This window comes from Rutidosis leptorrhynchoides, chromosome 2 (genome assembly GCF_046630445.1).
Source record: "Rutidosis leptorrhynchoides isolate AG116_Rl617_1_P2 chromosome 2, CSIRO_AGI_Rlap_v1, whole genome shotgun sequence".
Taxonomy (NCBI): Eukaryota; Viridiplantae; Streptophyta; class Magnoliopsida; order Asterales; family Asteraceae; genus Rutidosis; species Rutidosis leptorrhynchoides.
Genome location: NC_092334.1, coordinates 11529372 through 11557194, shown reverse-complemented (window position 1 = coordinate 11557194; position 27823 = coordinate 11529372). Strand labels below are relative to the sequence as shown.

Sequence of the window (27823 nt, the reverse complement as noted above, 5' to 3'; positions counted from 1 at the left end):
AAAGATGATGAAGGATACTTGGTGGACCCAACAAAATACAAGAGTTTGGTTGGAAGTCTGAGGTACCTAACCTGCACGAGGCCAGATATTCTCTACGGAGTTGGACTAGTAAGTCGATACATGGAAGCACCTACAATAAATCACTTGAAGGCGGCCAAGAGGATACTTCGCTACATCAAAGGTACGATTGACTATGGCCTATTTTATTCGCCTTCTGAGCACTTCAAGCTAGTTGGATACAGTGATAGTGATTGGGCTGGAGACATAGATGATCGTAAGAGTACGAGTGGTTTCGTGTTCTATATGGGAGATACGGCGTTCACATGGAGCTCGAAGAAGCAACCCATTGTGACTCTGTCAACGTGTGAAGCCGAGTTTGTAGCAGCAACATCGTGCACCTGTCATGCAATATGGCTCAGGAAGTTACTAAATGAGCTTAAGTTTTTTCAAAAGGAAGCTACGGAGATATATGTGGATAACAAGTCTGCGATTGCTATAGCAAAGAATCCAGTCTTCCATGATCGAAGCAAGCACATCGATACGAAATACCATTTCATCAGGGAGTGTGTTACAAATAAAGAGGTGCAGATAAAGTACACGAAGTCATTCGACCAAGTTGCTGATATTTTCACAAAGCCTCTAAAACACGAGACTTTTCAGAGATTACGAAATATGCTCGGAGTGACGAAATCAAGTTTAAGGGGGGCTGTTGGAAACTAAACTTGATTATGGGCTATTTGTTTTGGATTTGGGCTTGCAAGTATACAAATATTTTGGATCAAGATTATAGCCCATTATGTAGAAACTTCTTGTAATATGTAGTAGTGAAAGTGTGTAGAATGTGTGTAGAATAATCTTGTAAAATATCTAGGTCTAGAAATACTAGGAAATATCTAGATAGTAGTAGATGATGGAGTGATCTAGACTACTCCATTGAGTAGTATAAATAGAGGGCTTCACCCCTCATTTGTAATCAAGCAACAAAGCAATTCAATAAGCAAATTCAATAAGCAATAAACAAAGCCTTCAAGATCAATCAAACTTCTAAATTATCAATCCTCTCTTCCATAAATAATATACACATAACCTCCTATTTCTAACATTAGCGTGGCATGAAAGATGAGACAACTTGATCTAAGTCACTTTGGAGTTTGTTTCCGGTTCCAGTTTTTATTTGGGTGATTTTTTGTGATGTTTGTGTTTTGGGTAAGGATATACACTGCCCATGTATTGTAATTTGTTGTTGATCTAATATATTTTTACCCTTGAAAAAAAAAAACATACGAGAATGAGATATGTACCAGTTTGCCCTTGTGAAAAGGTATTTCCCCGAAGGGTACATCCTTTCTCTCGATGGTTGAACAAAGCTCATGAGTCTTGTAAGGTTTATGTATCTCGTCGTAGTTTCTAGGCAATTTTGCGGCCTCATAAGCCTCCTGCACATTTGATTACACTATTAAAAATAAGACTTCCACATTTTATATCTAAATTTGCTGGTTCCCTTTCCGTTTTCACTTCAATATATTACTAATATTATTTTTTGGCGTAAAACCATAAAAATATTTATTAGTATTATACATACATATAAAATTATACTGTAGATAGAAAAGCTATGATCATTACATTATATCGTTGGCATACAAAACAGAGTGTATTTTATACAATACGTACAATTTGAATATTTGGTTTGGCTATCATTGTTTTGATATAAAGACTAGGTTTGGTAAGACTATAATAGCTTACCTGCAACCTCAAAGCTTTTTGAAGTTGTAGTACCACCATTGTGGCTGTAGGCCGCTCTCTTCTGTCATCATGTAAGCATCTATAGGCAATCGTTGTAAATGTAACCAATGACTCCCATTCAATTTGTTCTTTTATACGCTCAAACACCAACTTATCCGGTCTTTCTATATCATACTGGTCTTTAACCAAGCTGTCTAAAAAGTCACCGCTATCTGTGTACGCCAACCTCCCACAGAAAAGCTCAAACAAAATCACACCAAACGAGTAAATGTCAGATTCTTTGGTTAAGATACCTGTTTTCAAATACTGTGGGTCACAATATCCAGGAGAGCCTATTATTCTATCGTTAATGTAGTCAATCTTCTGATTATTTGGATATATCAAGGACACATTGTTAAAATACAATGCAAATTTAGAATAATATGGAATTAGTAAATGTATATGGGTAAAGTATCTAGATATTAATATGTATAAGAAAATATCTAGATATTAGAATATGAGAGAAAAATCTAAAAATTGAAATGTAAAAGAAAAATCTAGATATTTGTAGGTTGTAGAAATATCTAGATATTTATATATCCATGGAAATATCTAGGTTCTAGAATGTTCCATGGAGTAATATAAATATGGGAGGAGATTTCATTTGTGTTGTGTGGAAGTTGTGAGAGTGAAATAAGAAGTGAGTTGTGAAGAAGAGAAGAAGAGTGTGAGTTAGCGAAAGTAGAGAAGAGAAAGCTTGTAAGTAATATTGTAATTGTAATTTAATATAAGTGTTTTTTTTTGTTAAGTTTCCCGATCAAGCCTTAGTTTGTGTTTAAGTTCTTAGTGCACTTTTGTTGTTTTTATTATATGGTCGGCTCTGCCGCCTAAGTAATACATGGTCGGTTATACCGCCTAAAGATATATGGTCGACACTGTCGCCTAAGTACATTGTGCACTAAGGATTTATACAATTAATGGCTAACCAACGTCAAAGTGTTGGTGTAGTGAGTCTAGTATAGTCTAGGTCCTCTATAGTGGGTGTGTTGGGCTCGTCGAAGCTTCCAACAATTGGTATCAGAGCGGGTCGTTTGGGACCATTGCTAGTGGAGGTACTCATCGGTAAACGTTGGACGTTTACATCTACTTATTTTCACCAAGGCTCTAAGGGAGATTCTGTCGGAGCACAGTTAGGAACTGTGAAAGCTCATCGGTCTGGGACCAAGCTTATTGGACGTTGGACGTCATGATGACAGATCTTGCAAGTACGAGCAGTGGAATCAAGAGTCTCAGTAACCACAACTATGGTTATTGGCGGACTTGTATAGAATCCTACCTACAAGGACAGGATTTATGGTAAATAGTTGCTGGCAGTGACACAACGCCTCCACCGAAAGAAAATGCCGAAGCCTTGAGAAAATGGAACATCAAGGCCGGGAAGGCTTTATTTATATTGAAGACTACAATCGAGGAGGATCTATTGGAGCACATCCGTGACGAGAAAACACCAAAGGCAGCTTGGGAAACTTTTGAAAAATTATTTTCAAAGAAGAATGAAGCACGACTCCAGCTCTTGGAAAATGAGCTCGCGGATATCTCACAAGGAAGTCTGTCTATTTCTCAGTATTTCACCAAGGTGAAATCAATTTGCCGTGAGATATCTCAACTTGCTCCTGAAGAGAAAGTGAGTGATGCAAGGATGAAGAGAATTATCATCCACGGCTTAAGATCCGAGTATAATGGATTTATAGCCACTTTGAGAGGATGGCCTACTCAACCATCATTAATAGAGCTGGAGAATTTATTGGCTAATCAAGAGGCATTAGCCAAGCAGATGAATGAAGTAAGCATAAAAGACGGAGAAGATGCACTCTTCACAAATAAGAAGAAAGCAACATCTCGAAAACAAGAGGCGATGAAAGAAAGTAAGACATATGGGTGGAAGGGTCACCCAAAATCAAAAGGCAACGCTTCAGGGGGAGCTCAACAAGGAAGAAGAGATCATCGCCAACAATACGGGGAAAATGATAAGAGAAAGAATGGTGAATGCTTCAATTGTGGCAAGAAGGGTCATTTTGCTCGAGATTGTAGATTCCCCAAAAGGCGAACTTTCGAAGGAAATGTGGCCGCCACAAGAGATGAGAAGAAAGAGGTCACATTCGAAGCAACCATTAATGAGGAAACATGGGATGCAGAAGCTGGACTCTCTGTTGAAGCTGACATAGATGATCAAGCTCTTACAACAACTTTAAAGTCAAAAATAAACTACAAAGATGATTGGATCATCGATTTTGGGTGCTCAAATCATATGACCAATGATGAGACGAAGCTGCAAGAAATGGAGAATTACAAAGGAAAAAGAGTCGTGTTGACAGCCAACAATTCAAGGTTGTCTATTTCTCACATTGGAAAGACAATAATTCCAAGTGAAGGTGACTCTCATAAGCTCCATCTCGAGAAGGTGTATCTTGTCCCTAGCCTAAAGAAGAATTTACTGTCAGTACCACAATTGACAGCAGAAGGGAATTATGTGCTCTTTGGACCAGAAGATGTGTCTGTATTCAAGAGAGTGAAGGTGGTTGGCAATCCAATTATGTCATAACCCGTCCTTAACCATAAGAACGTGTTAGATAACGTATGATTTCATTGCGAGGTATTGACCTCTATATGCGACATTTTTTTAAAGAAAAACTGCATATATTATACATTACAAACCATGATCCTTATTTTTGATACAAGCTTTGGACAAAATAAAGATGATTATCGTTTAGCGATAATCTTCGACTTACAAACTTTACAAATGATAATAACAACCCGATTTCTAGCATATTTTACAACACAAGTTCTTGGATATGCAGTCTTATTTTTGACACAAATATGCGTACGCAAGATCCTGCTTAGATTCAACATGATGCAGCGGAAGCTTCTAATTATCACCTGAGAATAGACATGTTTAAAACGTCAACATAAAGTTGGTGAGATATAGGTTTAATGCCGGCAGCGATATAAATATAGACCACAAGATTTCATATATAAACATTTTAATAAAAATATTCTAAGTGGTTGAGCACTTGGTAACCATACTTAACATTTAATCACGTCGCATATTCCCTTTATTATGAAATCTTACTACACCGTACCAAGTGTAGTCACGAAACGAAGTACTGTGCAACCGTTGAATACTGGTCGTCCAGTCCGGTTGGGGTTGTCAGGCCCGATAGATCTATCAACAGGATTCGCGTTTACAATACCGCTGTAAATAACAGTTACCAAGCTACAGGGAAGTATGCCAGTGGTACAACTCAACGTAGAATATATTTTTCAGTTACTTGTGTCCATATCGTAAAACATAAAATACATGTATTCTCATCCCGAAATATTTAGAGTTTAAAAGTGGGACTATATACTCACTGTTGTCTTGAAGATATATATAATTTGACTTGGTCTCCGGTTGATATCACGAACCTATCCATATATAATATATCAATACCTTTTCTTTTTAAACAAACGTCACATATATATATTTGTTATACTTTTAATACTTTGAATAATTCCTTAGTCCGTAGTTAGCAGTTCGTTGTTAGTAATTCAATTTTAATGGTTCATTTTTAGATGTTTAATATACCCGCAATGAAATAAATAAAACCCCCTAACGAAATAAATAAAACCTCATCGTATATGTATTGGTCGAGATTAATCTTGACCCACGGTACCGGTGTTGTCAAATGACGTGTTGCGTACATAAAGTACCGGTGTTGTCAAATGACGTGTTGCGTACAAACATGGGATCTTATGATTAATCTTCTCGTGTTGTTTGCGGGTGATCCTGAACCATATAAAATTGAATTATAAGTACATATATATAAAATATCATGTTATCTTAGAAATATGTGATTTTATTTAATTTTTCCCAATTAATCCCGAAGTTAAACAAGTCTTAGATATCCGATCTCGTTTTGGTCATAGTTTCTTCGTTACAACTCCGTTTTCGTTGATTCAACTTGTCACTTCCTTGGATCGAGTCCCTCTTTAAGACTATGAACTGTAAATACCTTAGTTTGTATTCGAAATCACAGGTCATAGGTCAAACTTTAGTGAAACTTATGAAGTTAATCATTTTCCATCATGTAAACAACCTTAAATGATTATTTTTCTAAAAATACTTATACTTTGAGTTAAATCATGAAATTTTTATGTGTTATCATATTCATAGTAAAAATCATTTTTCCAGAAAATAAACCTCCAATTCAAAGTTTAAGATGGTTTTTAATTATCCAACCCAAAACAGCCCCCGGTTGCACTCCGACGTCGTAAATTCAGTTTTTAAGGTGTTCTTTGAAAAACCAAGTTATACCTTGTTAAATTAGCATATATTTATGATATATTACAGGTCTTGAAGTATTTTAAAAGTTAAGTTAGAAGGATCTATTTAGTTTGCAAACAAGTTTGAAAACATTCAAACTATGTTCTTGTTGTTAAAATTTTATACCACAAAATAAGATAGCTATATATATATGAATCGAATAAGGTTAAGAACATAGATTCTACCTCAAGTTCCTTGGACAAGGTTGCTGTAAAAGAGGAGTAAAAAGCTAGAACCAAAAGGGTGATGGAATTGGATGAAAGATTGGAAGTAAGTTTGTGTTCTTGGAAGGATTTCTTGAAGTGTTTTTGTATGGTTTTCTTATGGTGATTAAGTAAGGTTTTTGAAGCTAAATGATGGGTAAAATGCTTGGAGATGATCAAGTATGAAGTTAAGAGTATTTTGAGAGAGAAATGGAAGTGTAAGTATGAGAAAATGGGGTGAAGAAATGGTGTGCATGCATAAAAACGTTTTTAGGTTATAAAGGAAAAAAAAGATACCTAACTTTGTTTTCTTGCTAAATAATTCATGCTACTTGACAAATGGTTGGTTCCACATGTTTCTTAATCATTTAAGGCTGCTAAGGAGCAGAATTTTATTGGTATATACCAATAGTAAATACATCTAGAAGCTGCGTATGATACGGGTACATATACTCTAGGTATACGTATAGAAATCTTTGAGGAAACGGAATGAGGATTCAAATATAGCTATCTTTTGTAAATATACTTATATTGTTTTATGTATGTAAGCCCTTTAAAAGTGATAAAATACATATCTATACGATGCATGTATAAGTAATATAGGTTATAAGTATTTACGTCGAAAAACATCACGTATAGTTATCGTTTTGAAAACTTAAGTTAGTAGTTTTAAAATATACTTATAACTTATTGTTATTAATACAAAATGAGATATTAAAACATTCTTAGATCATGTTAAATATGTATATATACATATATATACACAAACGTATAATTATCATATGTTATATAGTTCGTGATATCATCGGTCAAACTAGACGGTCAAACGTTGTGTAAACTCTTTTCGGAAATATAAATCTCGACAATTTGGATTGATTATCATGTTGGTAAGGTTTAATTTATGTAAATATTAATCTTATAAGTATAGAACGATCGAAAAAGTGCGGGTCGTTACATTACCTCCCCGTTAAATAAATTTCGTCCCGAAATTTTAAAATTGTACCTATTTTGCGTCATCGAGAAACAAGTGTGGATACTTTTGTTTCATCTGATCCTCTCGTTCCCAAGTAAACTCAGGACCTCTTCGAGCATTCCAACGAACCTTAACGATCGGTATGTTGCTCTGCTTGAGCTGTTTAACTTCACGGTCCATGATTTCGATTGGTTCTTCGATGAATTGTAGTTTCTCATCGACATGGATTTCTTCAAGAGGAATGGTGAGATCTTCCTTTGCAAGACACTTCTTAAGGTTCGAGACGTGAAAGGTATTATGTACTCCGGCGAGTTGTTGCGGTAACTCGAGTCGATAAGCTACCGGTCCAATGCGTTCAATAATCTTGAACGGGCCTACGTACCTTGGGTTCAGTTTACCCCTTTTGCCGAAACGTATTACACCTTTCCATGGTGACACTTTTAACATAACCATGTCACCGATCTGAAACTCTAATGGTTTCCTTCGAACATCGGCGTAGCTCTTTTGGCGACTACGGGCTGTTTTCAATCTCTCCTTGATTTGTACAATCTTCTCAGTCGTTTCGTGTATGATCTCGGGACCCGTTCATTGTCGATCTCCTACTTCATTCCAACAGATAGGAGATCTACACTTCCTTCCATACAATGCTTCGAATGGCGCAGCTCCAATGCTCGCATGATAACTATTATTATACGAGAATTCTGCTAACGGTAGATATTTATCCCATCCGTTTCCAAAATCGATCACACATGCCCTGAGCATGTCTTCAAGAGTCTGAATTGTTCTTTCACTCTGCCCGTCGGTTTGCGGATGATATGCGGTACTCATATCCAAACGAGTTCCTAGTGCCTCCTGTAGTGATTGCCAGAACTTTGAGGTAAATCTACTATCACGATCAGATATAATGGAAATAGGTATTCCATGCCTTGAAACTATTTCCTTTATATATAATCGTAATAATTTCTCCATTCTATCCGTTTCCTTTATAGGCAAGAAATGTGCAGATTTGGTAAGACGATCAACAATTACCCAAATAGTGTCGTATCCCCAGGCAGTCTTTGGTAACTTCGTGATGAAATCCATGGTAATACCGTCCCATTTCCATTCTGGGATTTCTGGTTGTTGAAGTAATCCTGACAGCTTTTGGTGTTCTGCTTTGACTTTGGAACAAGTTAAACACTCCCCAACATATGTTGCAACGTCTGTCTTTAAATTAGGCCACCAATAATGCGTCTTAAGATCTTGATACATCTTTCCAACTCCAGGATGTATCGAGTATCTTGTCTTATGTGCCTCATTCAATATCAACTTCCTTAATCCACCCAACTTCGGTACCCAAATACGGTTTGCAAAATATCGAATTCCGTCTTCCCGTATAACGAGTTGCTTCTCATACTTCTTCATTATTTCATTTCTTATGTTTTCTTTAGTAAGTGCTTTTCGTTGAACTTCTTTGATTTGTGAGTTGAGATTCATGCGAATTTTTATGTTCATCGCTCGTACTCGAATTGGTTCTCGTTCCTTTCTGCTTAGAGCATCGGCCACCACGTTCGCCTTCCCGGGATGATAACGAATTTCACAATCATAGTCGTTTATCAGCTCGACCCACCTACGTTGCCTCATGTTCAGCTGTTTTTGATCGAAAATATGTTGAAGGCTTTTATGATCAGTAAACACAGTGCATTTAACCCCATACAAGTAGTGTCTCCATATCTTCAATGCAAACACGACTGCTCCCAGTTCTAGATCATGCGTCGTATAATTCCGCTCGTGAATCTTTAATTGTCGGGATGCGTATGCAATAACTTTCTTCCGTTGCATAAGAATGCAACCAAAACCTTGTCGCGAAGCGTCACAATATATTTCAAAATCATCGTTCCCTTCTGGTAACGATAAAATAGGCGCCGTAGTCAACTTCTTTTTCAGTAATTGAAATGCACTCTCCTGCTCAGAAGTCCATTCATATTTCTTCCATTTTTGCGTTAACGCTGTCAACGGCTTAGCTATTCGGGAAAAATCTTGAATAAACCTTCTATAATAACCGGCTAAACCCAAAAATTGGCGTATTTGCATTGGTGTCTTAGGAGTCTCCCATTTTTCAATGGCTTCAATTTTTGCTGGATCAACCTGAATTCCTTTGCTACTAACAACGTGGCCAAGAAATTGCACTTCTTTCAACCAGAAAGAACATTTAGAAAATTTAGCATATAGCTGTTCTTTTCTCAACAACTCTAATATCAACCTTAAATGCTGCTCATGCTCTTGCTCACTCTTGGAATAGATAAGAATATCATCAATGAAAACGATAACAAACTTATCTAAATATGGACTACAAACTCGATTCATGAGGTCCATGAATACAGCTGGCGCATTCGTCAATCCAAACGGCATGACCAAAAATTCGTAATGACCGTAGCGTGTCCGAAAAGCAGTTTTCGGTATATCTTCTTCTTTGACACGTAATTGATGATAGCCCGATCTTAGGTCAATTTTCGAGTACACACATGATCCTTGGAGTTGATCAAATAAGTCGTCAATTCTCGGTAGTGGATACCGATTCTTGATAGTTAACTTATTTAATTCACGATAATCTATACACATTCGGAAAGATCCGTCTTTCTTCTTGACGAATAAAATTGGAGCTCCCCACGGTGAAGTACTTGGTCGTATGAATCCACGATCCAGTAATTCTTTTAACTGACTCTGAAGTTCTTTTAACTCGGACGGTGCAAGTCTATATGGAGCACGGGCAACCGGTGCAGCTCCTGGTACAAGATCTATTTGAAATTCTACAGATCTAAATGGAGGTAATCCCGGCAACTCTTCCGGAAATACTTCAGGAAAATCTCTTGCCACAGGCACGTCATTGATGCACTTCTCTTTTTCTTTCTTTTCGACTTTATTAACATGTGCTAAGATAGCATAGCACCCTTTCTTCAAGCACTTTTGAGCTTTCAAATAACTAATGAGTTTTAGCTTTGATTTACCCTTCTCTCCATAAATCATTACTGGCGTTTTATCCTTACGAGGAATGCGAATTGCCTTCTTGGCGCACACAACTTCAGCTCCTATTTTGGACATCCAGTCCATGCCGATTATTACATCAAAACTTCCTAATTCTACGGGTATCAAATCAATCTTAAATGTTTCTCCGGCTAAATTTATTTTACAATCACGGCAAATTTTATCGGCTTTAATTAGTTTACCATTAGCTAACTCAATCATGTACTTAGCATCTAGAGGTAATGATGAACAATTCAAATTAGCGTGAAAGTCTCTACACACGTAACTTCTATCAGCACCAGTATCAAATATAATAGATGCGGATAAGTTATTAATGGTAAACGTACCCGTAACAAGCTCCGGGTCTTCACATGCCTCTCTAGCATTAATAACAAATGCTCTCCCACGTGCAGGTCCGATATTCTTCTCTGGATTCGGGCACTGGCTCTTATAGTGACCTTGTTTTCCACACCCAAAACAAGTAATGGTAGCCAAAGCAGTTCTATTTGCATTGGTGGCAGGAGTCTTGGTACCATTTGTATTTGTAACGAGAGCCCTACAATCTTCAGCAAGATGACCCTTTCGATTACATTTGTTGCATACCACATTACAGTAACCAGAGTGATGTTTGTGGCATCGGTTGCATAAAGGATTTTGTCCTTTATAACCAAAGCTTAAACCACTACCCGCACCTTGCGTGTTTTCTTGTTTCTTAAAAGATTGTTGTTGGTTACCTCGATCATAATTTCCATTCCACTTTCTTTTATTACCTGATACCTTCACATCAGTATTGGATACTTTCTTATCCATGATGACCTGATCCATTAGCTCGTTTGCCATGGTTATAGCTTCATGAATTGTCTTAGGTTTCGATGCTGTAACATTTGCCTTGACCTTTTTGGGCAAACCATCTTTGTACATTTCAATCTTCCGTTCTTCGGTTGGAACCAATTCAGGACATAGCAAAACTAATTCCATGAATCGCTGATTGTAGTTGGTTATTTCAGTACCAATAACCTTCAGACTTCGTAACTCATCTTCCAACTTCCTAACCTCGTTCCTTGGACAATATTCGTTGATTAACATTGTTTTGAATTCTTCCCACGGAGTATCATAAGCTACATCTCCTCCTACAGCCTTCACATAATTTTTCCACCACGTGAGTGCACTATCTTGTAAAGTGCACGATGCATACTTGGTCATGTCCTTTTCAACACAACCACTGATTTTAAACACAGTCTCCATCTTTTCTATCCACCGGGTTAAACCGATCGGTCCTTCTGTTCCACTGAATGATGAGGGCTTGCAAGCTTGAAAAGTTTTGTAAGTGCACCCCACACGAGGATTTGGGTTAACTGCAGCACCTCTTGCAGCCTCGACCCATAACATTCTGTCGTTTACTCGCTGATTGATGAGTTCCTGGATTTCTTGTTCCGTCATTCGGTTCAATCGCGCCATATTCTTCTATAAGAATGAAAAGAAAATAATTATTCACATGGAATATTATAGATGTAGTGTATATTTACAGTACATTATAGCTTATTAATAATATGAACCAGGTATTATTATAAAAGCCTTTTCTTCTTATTAGCGTTTTATAATTATATCTAGGGTAGTACCTACCCGTTAATGTCCATACTTAATAGCTTAGTACAGAATCAATTACTACCATCTAAATAATACTTAACCATGGAAAATTATTGCATTTCACACTTCACTATTTTACATATGCTTTTCTTACATCGAACATTAAACAAACCATACTAATAATATTATACAAAACATTATATGATCCCATGGTTTAATACGGCAGCGCATCGTTTGGTCTATTTTCTAGGACGTTTAGGTTCAAAGAATCGCTTAACGCTTATCCTGGCTGTCTGCCTATATTTTGGCTGTGGGACTAAAGAACTGGATGCCGGGATAGAACGAATAGGAATAGCGGGAATAGGGGTGGTAGTGTCTAGTGGAGTTGGTGCCACATCATCCTTACTAAACTCGGGATTTGAATTTTCTAATTCATTAGCCTTTCGTTTCTTTCCTAGTTCGAACTCGTCTTTTGTAATTTCCTGTATTTCTTCCTCGGGTTCACTTTCCTCCTCGGGTTCACTTTCCTCCTCGGGTTCACTTTCCTCCTCGGGTTCACTTTCCGGGTTCTCTATAGTCGGTTCATCCGGAATTTGTGAGTCTTCCCCAAAGATATTATTTTCGTCATCGGATAGGTTAATGACTGGAACACCATCTGAAGATTCTGGTTCGGAGTCGCTGAACGTGATGATAAGTTTTGAGCCCGACATCTATCACACAACAACTAACCCATTAGTACTACATAATATTTACATATAAATTTTAACCAACAATGATAAGCAATGGTTTTTAAATCAAACCCGGTCAAAGTCCAGACTTACTAATGTATCCTAACGACTTATCAGTTAGACACACTAATGCAAACCTGGTTCGCTAAGACCACCGCTCTGATACCACATGTCATAACCCGTCCTTAACCATAAGAACGTGTTAGATAACGTATGATTTCATTGCGAGGTATTGACCTCTATATGCGACATTTTTTTAAAGAAAAACTGCATATATTATACATTACAAACCATGATCCTTATTTTTGATACAAGCTTTGGACAAAATAAAGATGATTATCGTTTAGCGATAATCTTCGACTTACAAACTTTACAAATGATAATAACAACCCGATTTCTAGCATATTTTACAACACAAGTTCTTGGATATGCAGTCTTATTTTTGACACAAATATGCGTACGCAAGATCCTGCTTAGATTCAACATGATGCAGCGGAAGCTTCTAATTATCACCTGAGAATAGACATGTTTAAAACGTCAACATAAAGTTGGTGAGATATAGGTTTAATGCCGGCAGCGATATAAATATAGACCACAAGATTTCATATATAAACATTTTAATAAAAATATTCTAAGTGGTTGAGCACTTGGTAACCATACTTAACATTTAATCACGTCGCATATTCCCTTTATTATGAAATCTTACTACACCGTACCAAGTGTAGTCACGAAACGAAGTACTGTGCAACCGTTGAATACTGGTCGTCCAGTCCGGTTGGGGTTGTCAGGCCCGATAGATCTATCAACAGGATTCGCGTTTACAATACCGCTGTAAATAACAGTTACCAAGCTACAGGGAAGTATGCCAGTGGTACAACTCAACGTAGAATATATTTTTCAGTTACTTGTGTACATATCGTAAAACATAAAATACATGTATTCTCATCCCGAAATATTTAGAGTTTAAAAGTGGGACTATATACTCACTGTTGTCTTGAAGATATATATAATTTGACTTGGTCTCCGGTTGATATCACGAACCTATCCATATATAATATATCAATACCTTTTCTTTTTAAACAAACGTCACATATATATATTTGTTATACTTTTAATACTTTGAATAATTCCTTAGTCCGTAGTTAGCAGTTCGTTGTTAGTAATTCAATTTTAATGGTTCATTTTTAGATGTTTAATATACCCGCAATGAAATAAATAAAACCCCCTAACGAAATAAATAAAACCCCATCGTATATGTATTGGTCGAGATTAATCTTGACCCACGGTACCGGTGTTGTCAAATGACGTGTTGCGTACATAAAGTACCGGTGTTGTCAAATGACGTGTTGCGTACAAACATGGGATCTTATGATTAATCTTCTCGTGTTGTTTGCGGGTTATCCTGAACCATATAAAATTGAATTATAAGTACATATATATAAAATATCATGTTATCTTAGAAATATGTGATTTTATTTAATTTTTCCCAATTAATCCCGAAGTTAAACAAGTCTTAGATATCCGATCTCGTTTTGGTCATAGTTTCTTCGTTACAACTCCGTTTTCGTTGATTCAACTTGTCACTTCCTTGGATCGAGTCCCTCTTTAAGACTATGAACTGTAAATACCTTAGTTTGTATTCGAAATCACAGGTCATAGGTCAAACTTTAGTAAAACTTATGAAGTTAATCATTTTCCATCATATAAACAACCTTAAATGATTATTTTTCTAAAAATACTTATACTTTGAGTTAAATCATGAAATTTTTATGTGTTATCATATTCATAGTAAAAATCATTTTTCCAGAAAATAAACCTCCAATTCAAAGTTTAAGATGGTTTTTAATTATCCAACCCAAAACAGCCCCCGGTTGCACTCCGACGTCGTAAATTCAGTTTTTAAGGTGTTCTTTGAAAAACCAAGTTATACCTTGTTAAATTAGCATATATTTATGATATATTACAGGTCTTGAAGTATTTTAAAAGTTAAGTTAGAAGGATCTATTTAGTTTGCAAACATGTTTGAAAACATTCAAACTATGTTCTTGTTGTTAAAATTTTATACCACAAAATAAGATAGCTATATATATATGAATCGAATAAGGTTATGAACATAGATTCTACCTCAAGTTCCTTGGACAAGGTTGCTGTAAAAGAGGAGTAAAAAGCTAGAACCAAAAGGGTGATGGAATTGGATGAAAGATTGGAAGTAAGTTTGTGTTCTTGGAAGGATTTCTTGAAGTGTTTTTGTATGGTTTTCTTATGGTGATTAAGTAAGGTTTTTGAAGCTAAATGATGGGGAAAATGCTTGGAGATGATCAAGTATGAAGTTAAGAGTATTTTGAGAGAGAAATGGAAGTGTAAGTATGAGAAAATGGGGTGAAGAAATGGTGTGCATGCATAAAAACGTTTTTAGGTTATAAAGGAAAAAAAAGATACCTAACTTTGTTTTCTTGCTAAATAATTCATGCTACTTGACAAATGGTTGGTTCCACATGTTTCTTAATCATTTAAGGCTGCTAAGGAGCAGATTTTTATTGGTATATACCAATAGTAAATACATCTAGAAGCTGCGTATGATACGGGTACATATACTCTAGGTATACGTATAGAAATCTTTGAGGAAACGGAACGAGGATTCAAATATAGCTATCTTTTGTAAATATACTTATATTGTTTTATGTATGTAAGCCCTTTAAAAGTAATAAAATACATATCTATACGATGCATGTATAAGTAATATAGGTTATAAGTATTTACGTCGAAAAACATTACGTATAGTTATCTTTTTGAAAACTTAAGTTAGTAGTTTTAAAATATACTTATAACTTATTGTTATTAATACAAAATGAGATATTAAAACATTCTTAGATCATGTTAAATATGTATATATACATATATATACACAAACGTATAATTATCATATGTTATATAGTTCGTGATATCATCGGTCAAACTAGACGGTCAAACGTTGTGTAAACTCTTTTCGGAAATATAAATATCGACAATTTGGATTGCTTATCATGTTGGTAAGGTTTAATTTATGTAAATATTAATCTTATAAGTATAGAACGATCGAAAAAGTGCGGGTCGTTACAAATTATGCAAGGAAAAAGAATAGAGTCGGTCTATGTACTATCTGCTGAAACAGCATATGTGGATAAGACTCGAAAGAATGAGACGGCTGATCTTTGGCATGAACGTCTTGGACATGTGGGCTACAACAAGTTAAAGGAGATGATGGTGAAACACATAGTAAATGGACTTCCTCAAATTGATATCCGAACAGATACAATATGTGTTGGATGTCAATTTGGAAAAGCTCACCAATTGCCATTCAAGGAGTCACAACATCAGTCCAAGACACCACTAGAGCTCATACACTCAGATGTCTTCGGCCCAGTGAAACAAACATCACTTGGAGGTATGAAATATATGGTGACATTCATTGATGACTTCTCAAGATATGTGTGGGTTTACTTCATGAAGGAGAAGTCGGAGACTTTTCTGAAGTTTAAAAAGTTCAAGAACAAGGTAGAAAGTGAGCTCAATACTAAGATCCGGTGCTTACGCACAGATAATGGAGGAGAATATTTATCGACTGAGTTCAATATCTATCTTGAGAAGCACAAGATTAGAAGACAATTAACTTGTCCCAATACTCCACAGCAGAATGGAGTGGCGGAACGCAAGAATCGTCACCTTGCCGAAACCTGTTGAAGTATGCTTCATGGTAAGAATGTACCAGGCAGATTTTGGGCCGAATGTATGAGGACGGCATCGTACGTGATTAACAGACTCCCACAAACAAAGTTGGGATATATTTCACCATATGAAAGATTATGGAAGATCAAACCAACCGTCAACCATCTCAAAGTTTTTGGATGTGTATGCTACGTCTTCGTGCCAGATCATCTACGAAGCAAATTTGAGAAGAAGGCAATTCGATGCATTTTTGTCGGTTATGATGAATCAAGAAAAGGATGGAGATGTTGTGATCCAAATACTGGAAAGTGTCATACTTCAAGAAATGTGGTATTTGATGAAGCGTCTTCATGGTGGTCACCTCAAAAGATATAGCTTCCAGAATCTCATGGATTAGAAGAAGGTCCAGAAGAAAAAGAAGAACATAAAGAGCACATATCGGATCCAATTAAAGAAGGAGATGGATCGTACTCTAAGGAAACGAGTCCATGGAAAACTGGGGTACATCAATCTACATCCGAAGAGGTTTGTCCAAGCCAAATGGATGCCGAGGAGCATGTGCAAGAATTACGGAGATCAACAAGGTCGAGGAAACCTAATCCGAGGTATGCCAATGCTACTCATGTGGATGAATCAATACCTATTGAGCCTTCCACTTATGAAGAAGCAGCACAAAGTCAAGAATGGCAGAAAGCGATGGAAGAAGAAATTAATGCACTAAAAGAAAACCAGACATGGAGTTTAGTTCCAAAGCCAAAAGATGTAAAACCAATATCTTGTAAATGGGTTTACAAGGTGAAGAATCGATCAGATGGCTCCATTGAAAGGTATAAAGCTCGACTTGTTGCTAGAGGTTTTTCTCAACAATATGGGCTGGATTATGAAGAAACGTTTAGTCCAGTGGCGAAGATCACAACAATTCGAGCTCTACTAGCTTTAGCTACTAGCAAATCTTGGAAGTTATGGCAGATGGATGTCAAGAACGCTTTCTTACATGGAGAACTTGACAAAGAAATTTATATGGAGCAACCAAGAGGCTTTGAGAACAAGTTTCATCCTGACCATGTCTGCAAATTAAAGAAAGCACTATATGGCTTGAAGCAGGCTCCAAGAGCTTGGTACGGGAAAATTGCTGAGTTCTTAGTACAAAGTGGTTTCACAGTTGCTCCTTCAGATTCTAGTTTATTTGTGAAACAATATCAAGGAAAACTAGCCATAGTGCTAGTATATGTGGATGACTTAATCATCACGGGAGATCACTCTGAGGAGATTCAAAGAACAAGAGAGAATCTGTCTATCAGATTTCATATGAAGGAGCTTGGAGAACTCAAACATTTTCTTGGACTCGAAATAGAGCAGAAAAGAGAAGGATTATTTCTGGGACAACAGAAATATGCGCGAGATCTTTTACAAAAGTATGGAATGCTTAATTGCAAACCTATCTCAACTCCGATGGATCCGAATACAAAACTACAAGCAGATGAAGGAAAAAGTCTTCAAGATGTTACCATGTATCGAAAGATGGTCAGAAGTCTTATTTATCTCACACTAAGCCGGCCAGACATATCTTATGCAGTTAGAGTGGTTAGTCAATACATGAGCAATCCGAAGAAGCCTCACCTTGATGTTGTACGACGCATCTTAAGGTATGTTAAAGGCACTATTAACTTTGGCATTTTGTACAAGAAAACAAAAGAATGTCACGTGACTGGATATTGTGACGCCGATTACGCTGGAGACTATGATACACGACGGTCAACAACTGGATACATGTTTAGTCTTGGATCAGGAGTAATATCATGGTGCAGCAAGAGAAACCAACAATATCCTTGTCAAGCACTGAAGCAGAATATCGATCGGCATCGTCAGCAACACAAGAAATTACATGGTTGAAACAACTAATGGAAGATCTTCATCAATCAACAGACTATCAAGTAGAGCTTTTCTGCGATAACCTATCAGCTATACGTCTAGCAGAGAATCCAGTCTTTCACACAAGAACAAAACATATAGAAGTACACTATCACTATGTTCGCGAGAAGGTCCTTGAAGGGGAGATCAAGATGGTGCCAACAAAGCAGATGAACAGGTAGCAGATATATTCACCAAGAGCCTAAGTAAACCGAAGTTTACAAAATTCAGAGAAGCACTTGGAATGGTCTGCAAGACATCGTTGGAAGAAAATTTGCATTGAGGGGGAGTGTTAAAATACAATGCAAATTTAGAATAATATGGAATTAGTAAATGTATATGGGTAAAATATCTAGATATTAATATGTATAAGAAAATATCTAGATATTAGAATATGAGAGAAAAATCTAAAAATTGAAATGTAAAAGAAAAATCTAGATATTTGTAGGTTGTAGAAATATCTAGATATTTATATATCCATGGAAATATCTAGGTTCTAGAATGTTCCATAGAGTAATATAAATATGGGAGGAGATTTCATTTGTGTTGTGTGGAAGTTGTGAGAGTGAAATAAGAAGTGAGTTGTGAAGAAGAGAAGAAGAGTGTGAGTTAGCGAAAGTAGAGAAGAGAAAGCTTGTAAGTAATATTGTAATTGTAATTTAATATAAGTGTTTTTTTTGTTGTTAAGTTTCCCGATCAAGCCTTAGTTTGTGTTTAAGTTCTTAGTGCACTTTTGTTGTTTTTATTATATGGTCGGCTCTGCCGCCTAAGTAATACATGGTCGGTTATACCGCCTAAAGATATATGGTCGACACTGTCGCCTAAGTACATTGTGCACTAAGAATTTATACAATTAAAGGCTAACCAACGTCAAAGTGTTGGTGTAGTGAGTCTAGTATAGTCTAGGTCCTCTATAGTGGGTGTTTTGGGCTCGTCGAAGCTTCCAACACACATCAAATCCACAAACTTTTGCTTTCCAATCTCTAGTTAGTAGGATTCTGGAACTTTTTAGGTCTCTGTGTATCACCACATCTTGTCCCTCATTGGTTCCATGTAGGAATTTCAATCCATTGGCGATATCAATGCCTATCTTAAGTCGCTTGATCCATGTAAGCTTAGCATTGCCCAAGTGCTTATTGAGACTTTGGTTAACTGCATACTCATAAACAATGTAGCTTTCATTCCTTTTCTTACAATAACCTACCAGACCGATTACATTCTCATGTTTATACTTGAAAGGAATTTCAAACTCCTTACAACCGCCGCCAGGTGGTTGTAGACCACATTTGCTCATCCGCTTTACTATAACAGACTTTGTTTCATTACTGCATCGAACTTCTCCATTGTACATACCGTATCCCTTTTCTATATTAAAGTTGGTATCACCAAAGTTTTCTCCCCCCAATCTTATGTCTTCAACTGAAATTTCCAGCGTGTCTTTGCGGTTATTCTGTTAATCATAAGATATTTTATATGCTTTTCAAATCAACTATTACTTAAATAATTTTATTTTTGTTATATAATATTTGATAAAATTATATAAATGAACTGAATCTTAAATGTGTTTTCATTAATATAACTTTTATCAAATAGTATATAATAGAAATTTATAGTGAAAATTGTAAAAGGAAAACTGTCAAAAGTGAATAGTAGACAATTACGAATACGAATACTAGTACCAGTACTAGTACCAGTACTAATACTAATACTAATACGAGTATTATTTAATAAGGTACATGTGTTTTTTTTAATAAAAAATTTAGTAGAACTAGTAAATCAAATATTAAATAAAAGTATGTTGTACATTGAAACAAATTTTTGAATTGGAGAAAAATGATGAGAAGTGGAAAGAAATTAAATTTTAACAGAAAAAATAGAAATGAAGTGTATGAAAGATTCTTTCAACTTGAATAGATCTTATTAATTTCCCTTATGAAAAACTTAAACACGGGAATGAAGCCTAGTATTGGAGATGCTCTACGATGATTTTTTTCGAATAGCGATATCGGCATTACTTAAAGGGATTTAACCACCTTCACGATCATATGTCACCCACACACATGTTGGGAGAAAACCCAATTCGCGACGATTTGTAATTTTAAAAAAAAAAAAGTAATCATAAACTTACTTGAAAATATATTGCTTTCTTTAGTCCGTTGATGACTTCTTTCATTTTTGGACGATCGGCTTGCGCTTCCGCCACACATTTACATGCGACTTTAAAAAATTCATCCAAAGAATCTTGAGTTGGTCTCATTTTAAATGTAGGAATAAGTTCGTGAGCTTCCTCCATAATCTTAATATCTACCATTTCCATTAATTTTCCATCTTTAAAGCGCTGCCGTGCTACAGCTGCGATCCCATTACCATTTTCCTTGGTGTAAATTCGATCATAGGCTAACTTTCCCGATAGAATTTCGAATAAAACTACTCCAAACGAATATATATCGGATTCTATTTTCAACTTACCGTCCTCATATTCTGGATCTATATACATATTTGTGCCTGCGATATGCTTTGTGCTGATAGTGCTAGATGGGTGATTCTTAGGGTGAAAGATTGAGAGCCCAAAATCAGCAACCTTGACCTCCAAATTCTCGCCCAATAGAATATTTCCACTTTTGATATCACGGTGTATTATACATTTTTTTTCCTCACTAGGTGTGTGCAGGTAACTTAGTCCGGACGCAATATCAAGGCACATCGCTAAACGTCGAGCCCATGGAAGTTTACTCAGTTTGCCCTTTCCCAAATAATCATCAAGACTTCCGTTAGCAGCATACTCAAAAACAAGAATATGTTCAGAATCTTCAAAGCAAAATCCAAGAAGAGAGATTATGTTGGGATGCTCACATCTAGAAATTATATCAAGTTCAGCTAGGAACCCTGCGTTTCGTAGCTCACTTTCTTTTCTTCGGATGCGTTTTATAGCTACAGAGCGCTTTCTACGGTGCATTTTATCATAAACATCGAGTTCTGCTTTGTACACCGCTCCATATCCGCCCTCTCCAATAGATGTATTAGTAAAATCATTGGTGGCCGCCTTTATGTCACTAAGTCGAATCTTAAAATGCTCCAAGGTTTCTTCCTGCAGGCAATGTACGTTGTGCATGAGTTAAGGGAAACAAAAAGTGTTGTATATATATTATAATATTTGCCAGCTATATATTATATTTGCCAGCAAGGATTACAATTAGTGAGTTTTTAGAAATTCGTCTGCTTGTTTGGGTTGATTAATAATATCAATATAAATATAAAGTACAGTATAAAATAATAACCTAATAGGATAGGACTACATACTTTTCAGATTTTCAAATTATAAATGCAAAACTAATTTGCTTTGTTATTGAAGCTGTCTAATTTCTAAGCTCTAATTTATATTGTTAAAAGAAGAATAATTGCATTTGAAATGGACTTACTTGAAATATTAATGCTCTATTAAGGGAGTTGATGATCTCTTCCAGTGTAGTAGGATGCGCTTTAGTTTCTAACAAACATTGGTGTGCGATATTTACATATGCGTCCAAAGAACGTCGATCTGGTCCTAATATAAAACTGTGTTCACGAACTTCTTCCATTATATTAGGATCTACCATATTCTTTATTGTGCCCTCTTTAAAACGCCATTTTGCCATGGATTCAAAGCTCTTGTAATCAGACAACTTCCCACATAGGATCTCAAAAAGAAGCACCCCAAAATTGTAAATTTCATCTTTGGGAGACCATCCATATTCTGAGTACTCTGGTTTGTAATTGTGTTCATAGAGCCTAAAGGTAGCTATCTTTGCATTCCACTTTTCATCCAACAGAACATTTGAGCTCAGCATGCGTTGACGTATTTTTCTTGATCCATCAGCCACCATGTTCTGGTGAAAGTACTTCAATCCATGTGCAATATCTAGGGATATTCGTATTCGTTGCTTCCAAGTAAGATTTATTTTTTCACCGATGATGCTTCCCAGATGGTCAGCAAGACTTCCATGATGAGCGTATGATTCAAATACAAGAATCATTTCATTATCTTCCCAACAAAATCCAACAAGAGACATTATATTGGGATGCTTATGACTCACAAACATTTCAATATCTGCAATGAATCCTTTTACTACTTGCTTGTAGTTTTTGTTGATGTTGCGTTTTATAGTTACTGGGCCATACATCTTAGAAAATTCACCTCTATTTTTCCCTCCAGTTGTCAAGCAATTATCAATATCAAAATGGTTAAGATCTGCTTTGTAGATCTTATCATTTTTGTCTGAACTGCTGAAGTATGTTGAGGCAAAATTTTGGGTTGCTGACACTATATCACTGAGTGGAATCTTCAAGTATGCATAGTATTTTTCCTGAAACACAATGCGTAATGAGGACATGAGAGTCGAATGGTATAAATGTTATCAAATATATACAGCTAAACCTCCTATTTTACCTCCTATTTTACAGTGGACTTAACCAATCACCATGATTAGATATAACCATGTAATATCTTGTGTCGATTACTTTATGCAATTGTTTTACTTTCGTTTTTGATTGTGGGATCGTGATTTGTTGAAGTGTGGTTATTTTTCAGGTCCATAAAACCTAACAATTCGGCTCACAAGAATTTTATAGTTCAACAATGGACTTTTAAAACGGCCTTCTTGAACGACATCCGTAAAAAAGAGGTTTATGTTGGACAGGCCGCGTGCATGATATAATAACATGACTGATATTCTACTAAAATCCGGATTTTCAAAAGGCACTATTGATTGTTCCGTATATTACACTCACATTTGTGTCTTTGTGTCGAGTTTAGTATGAGAGTTTAATGGTGAAAAACATGGTATTTATGTTAGTTTTGTGTTAGTTGAAGATTAAAGAAGAATGCGTGAAAAAAGTTAAAAACAAGAAAAAAGTTGGAATTTTGTGTTGACAATAAAAAATACGGCTTGAGCAGTATATTTACGGTTTGGTTTTACGGTTGCTACCGTATTTTTACGGTCAGCTACTTTTGGAAGTTTTTGATGGACAAATTTTAATTTTATGAGTTTATGGCTTAGAGGACAAGTTATCTTTTATCTATAAATATAAACCCTTTGAGTTACAAATTATATCACATCATAACCCTATTTAGGAGCTAGAATTCATCCACTAACACCATCAAGCCCAAGCTTTTCAAGATTGAAGATACCAGTTGTTAGGATATTAGGACCAAACAACGCTAGTAATTCTACAAGACTACTAGCCGAGTAGTGATTCTATCAAGATCACTCAAACCCACTTAATGAACGAAAGATAATAAATGCGAAAATGTAAGAACGACACAAGATATAACGTGGTTATATGCAATCGGTGTGATTGCTTTAGTCCACGGACCAACTAGAGAGTGTTTATTACTGAGAATCTGTATTTGGTGTGTTACAATATGATACAATGAGTTCTATATATAGGAGAAACAAGAACACCATGACAACTAGCTAGGAATCTTCATCATGACAAGTAATCATCTTGTTTACCATCTAGCCATGCTTTCCACCTTGTAATGGCATGATCACAGCCCTAATTTTAGGTGTAAAGTGATTAACTTTGCACCTAAAGTGAAAGGAGGCCAAAGCATGCTCGGATGTAAAGGTTGCAACTTGCCAAATTGCTGACAGAGAGGCGATGCGCCGCATCTGAGAGGTGATGCGCCGCATCCCTTCAATTTCCACGTTCCAGATTCATGTACCAGCACTCGATGCGCCGCATCGAGATGGTGATGCGCCGCATCTGACCCCTGATGCGCCATATCAGCTCAATGCTCCGCATCAATAACTCTCGGACTATTTTGCTCGATGAATGCGCCGCATCCATGTCAAGATGCGCCGCATCCATGTCAAGATGCGCCGCATTTGACTTTCGATAAATGTTTTTTTTTTCTCGTTTTCTATAAATGTCTCCATAATCTAACAAATCTCCCACTTGGAGACTTTGAACAAAACTCCAATCATATCAATGAATTAACCAAGAACATTAAACCACCTTCGATTACCGCCAAATACCATTTGGGACACGCACGCTCAACACATTCTTCGGATGAGTAGACTTCTCGTGAATACTCAAACTTTTTGCTTGTAATGGGTCAAGATTTACACTTTTTGCTTGTAATGGGTCACCTAAAACTAAATGTAGTCGGTGAATACTCAAACTTGTTAAAAGTTGGTTTTTAAGTAAATTGTGGTAAGAGAGTGTGACTTTGGTAAGTTCTTCATTTCTGAAGGGTTAGCATTGAATTCTCGTGTTAGGTCTTTTTGGTCGGCACGATGTCAACACGACTTCTCGTGCTATGTCTTCTTAGTTAGCACATTTGTGACTTATCTTTTTGAAAGTTGAGGTATGTAATGTAGTAAAAAATTGTCGTTTTCCGGTGTCGGTCAGTGGTGCAGGGGCGGAACATTGTTAGGACTGGGTGGGGCACCCGCCCCAACTGGATTTAAAAAAAAATTACACTAAAAAATTTTTTACTAAAAAATAAGGTTTTTATTAGTGTTTGCCTCAGCTATCACTGAAAATTTTAATAAGTTTTTGTACCCGCTCCATCAGTGGTCGGGTTCAACTTCCACCCCTGCAAGGCTGCAATGGTGGTTTCATATTTCAAACAATAATTCCCCTGCATGTATCAGAGATGTTCAAGGATGAAGCATATATATGAGATGAAAAAATGTTAGTAGTTTTAAAACGTGGACTTACTTGGAAAAATTTAGCTTTGATAAGTCCGTCGATGACTTCTTTCATTTTTGGACGATCGGCTTGCACTTCCGCCACACATTTACATGTGACTTTAAAAAATTCATCCAAAGAATCTTGAGTTGGTCTCATTTTAATTGTAGAACTAAGTTTGTGAGCCTCTCCCATCATTTGACTATCTACCATTTCCATTAACGTTCCATCTTTGAAGCGTCGTCGTGCGACGGGTGCAATCCCATTCCCATTTTCGTTCATGTAAGTTTGATCATAGGCTAACTTTCCCGATAGGGCCAATGGGGCTTTGCCTCATTGGTCACCATGTTAACATGGTGTTCGAGGAGACCAGGGTTCGAGTCTCGGGGGGGGGGGGGGGGGGGGGGGGAATTTCGTGAATTAACTTCGTGAGCTAACCACTAACATTGCCTTTCAAAAAAAAAAAAAAAAAAAAAAAAAAAAAAAAAAAAAAAAAAAAAAAAAAAAAAAAAAAAAAAAAAAAAAAAAAAAAAAAAAAAAACTTTCCCGATAGGATTTCCAAAAGAACTACCCCAAACGAGTATATATCGGATACTATGTGAAACTTACCATCCTTATATTCTGGATCCATATACACATCTGTCCCTGCTATCTTAGGGTGAAAGATTGAGAGCCCAAAATCAGCAATCTTGACCTCCAAATTCTCGCCCAACAGAATATTTCTACTTTTGATATCAGTGTGTATTATACATTTTTTGTAGTCATCAGGTGTGTGAAGGTAACTCAGTCCGGACGCAATATCAAGGCACATCGCTAAACGTCGAGCCCATGAAGCTTACTCAGTTTGCCCTTCCCCAAATAATCATCCATACTTCCGTTAGCAGCATACTCAAAAACAAGAACATTTTCAGAATCTTCAAAGCAAAATCCAAGAAGAGAGATTATGTTGGGATGTTCACATCTAGAAATTATTTCAAGTTCGGCTAGGAACCGTGCGTTTCGTAGCTCACTTTCTTTTTCATGGATGCGTTTTATAGCTACAGTGCGCTTTCTACGGTGCGTTTTATCATAAACATCGAGTTCTGCTCTGTACACCGCTCCATATCCGCCCTCTCCAATAGATGTTTCAGCAAAATCATTGGTTGCCGCCTTTATGTCACTAAGTCGAATCTTAAGATGCTCCAAGGTTTCTTCCTGCAGGCAATGTACGTTGTGTATGTGTTAAGGGAAACAAAATGTGTTGTGTATATATTATATACTTGCTAGCTATATATATCACTAGTGGAGGACCCGCGAATTCGCGGGGCTATGTGAGTGTATAAAGAAATAATGTTTATGATTATTGTATTTAATGTAAGTAGTTATGTTAGTTGTTCTGTATCCAATGTATGTACTTAAAATTTAAAAACCAACCATATATGTCTGTAAAAAACTTTAAAAGTTGAACATAGTATAAAATACTTAAACAGTTATTGTGGACATATAAAAAGCATTGATAACGAATACTAAAAACATACTTATTATAAATAAAAAAAAAATCTAGAAGCAAATGTAGTTATTGAAATGCAACATAAAAACAAATAGAAAAGTTTGTTTGAGGCGTTTGCCTCGTGTGGTTGCACAATCAGACTACGTTTATTGTAGAATGAGTATTGCGTGTTAGTAGTGATAATGTGTGGTTACACAATCAGACCACGTTTATTGAGTATTGTAGCATGAGTATTGTTTCAGTAGTGATAATTTGCTTTCACGAGTAATGTTTATAATCAATGTAAAAAAAGACATAAGATGGTCATATTTTGTTAATTGGAATCGAAGTATTTATAAACGTGTTAAAGTAATATGTTTATCATCCTTGGTTTAGGTATTAATCAAGTTTGAGACGAATCATATTTTGATTAGACATATATAAGTTGAAATCCAAATATAAGCAAAGTTAATGTGAACATGAAGTATATACAATTAGTGCCATGTATATACATTGTTAGGTAATATATTTTATTGCATTAGTTCTAATTTTATAAAGGCAAGGCTTCAAGAGAGAATTTCATGGTCAAGCTACTAAATTTGTTTTGACCCTTTTACTTAACTCACATGTCAAATATTGCCCACAACTTATTACGCTTTGTTTGTCTTCTAGGTCAGATTTTCCTTAACTTGCAAAACAAATTTTGCAAACTAAAAGTGTACTAAAGGTTGTAATCTCCAAACTCTTTCATGACACCACATATTCATTCATAAATCTTCAAAACACATCGAAATCAGATTCATGACACATCTAAAATAGGTTCAATATAGATACAATAGGTTCAAAACAGATTCATGACACCACAAAACACAAACATTCAAAGGAAAGAAGCTTTAAAACACATATTCCAGTTTGTTGACTTTTTCCTTTCATCTTTCTCTAAAGTCATTAACTAAATACAATTTTAAAACTAACATCCCTTTATTCATTGAAAACCAATTGTAATGGCTTCCCTTTACTTTATTCATTGAAAACCAACTGTAACAGCTTCCCCTTACATTCAAATTTAACTAAAATCACGCAATCAATGATACACTTTTTTATGAAGAAAATTTTTAATTTGAAAAGCAACCCGTTTGTATTTACTAATAACTATTGTTAAAATTGTAATGACACAATAATCTTAACCAATACCCATTATGTTTAAATTTACAACATCAAAGGACCAGGTGTTAGTTGCACATGGACTGAAGACAGGTTTCTAAGAGACGGAATAATTGTGCATTGTCATCCCAAATCAATTTTCTAATAGACTTTAACTTGTTCATATAATGACTAAAAAGTCAAGGTGTGTCAATGATCAACATATAGGTCGATTATTGTTCTGCTTACTTATCACCATCAACATTCTGTGGGTAATTGTTGCTGCAGAAGAACTTATGAAGCACAAAATGCCAAAAGAAGTGTGGCTAGCCAGATTTAATA

The 27823-nt window shown here is 36.0% G+C and overlaps 2 protein-coding genes across 2 annotated transcripts; both read right to left on the bottom strand.

The window, feature by feature from the left end:
* Nucleotides 1-1102: 1102 nt before the first annotated feature.
* Nucleotides 1103-22565, bottom strand: LOC139887600 (receptor like protein kinase S.2-like). Its single transcript, XM_071870675.1, has 6 exons — nucleotides 21615-22565; nucleotides 20324-21283; nucleotides 19163-19645; nucleotides 1744-2106; nucleotides 1302-1436; nucleotides 1103-1219 (listed from the first exon to the last, which is right to left on the bottom strand). Exons 1-6 carry the CDS (start codon nucleotides 22563-22565, stop codon nucleotides 1103-1105), a joined length of 3009 nt encoding a protein of 1002 aa, XP_071726776.1.
* Nucleotides 22566-24584: 2019 nt separating this feature from the next.
* LOC139887599 (probable receptor-like protein kinase At5g59700) lies at nucleotides 24585-25681 on the bottom strand. The gene is made up of 4 exons (XM_071870674.1): nucleotides 25480-25681; nucleotides 24901-25196; nucleotides 24742-24820; nucleotides 24585-24637 (listed from the first exon to the last, which is right to left on the bottom strand). Exons 1-4 carry the CDS (start codon nucleotides 25679-25681, stop codon nucleotides 24585-24587), a joined length of 630 nt encoding a protein of 209 aa, XP_071726775.1.
* Between the last annotated feature and the right edge of the window lie 2142 nt (nucleotides 25682-27823).

Excerpts from the sequence above, each read along its gene's own strand:
- LOC139887600 (XM_071870675.1), bottom strand. The coding sequence starts at position 22,565 with ATGTCCTCATTACGCATTGTGTTTCAGGAAAAATACTATGCATACTTG. Across the intron at positions 19,646-20,323 it reads AGAAAGCAATATATTTTCAA|AATAACCGCAAAGACACGCT; the intron begins GTAAGTTTATGA and ends TATGATTAACAG. Across the intron at positions 2,107-19,162 it reads CTAGAGATTGGAAAGCAAAA|AAGATTGACTACATTAACGA; the intron begins GTTTGTGGATTT and ends CCAAATAATCAG.
- LOC139887599 (XM_071870674.1), bottom strand. The coding sequence starts at position 25,681 with ATGTGCCTTGATATTGCGTCCGGACTGAGTTACCTTCACACACCTGAT. Across the intron at positions 25,197-25,479 it reads GGATCCAGAATATAAGGATG|CCCCATTGGCCCTATCGGGA; the intron begins GTAAGTTTCACA and ends AATGAGGCAAAG. Across the intron at positions 24,638-24,741 it reads CCCGACCACTGATGGAGCGG|TTGGGGCGGGTGCCCCACCC; the intron begins GTACAAAAACTT and ends TTTTAAATCCAG.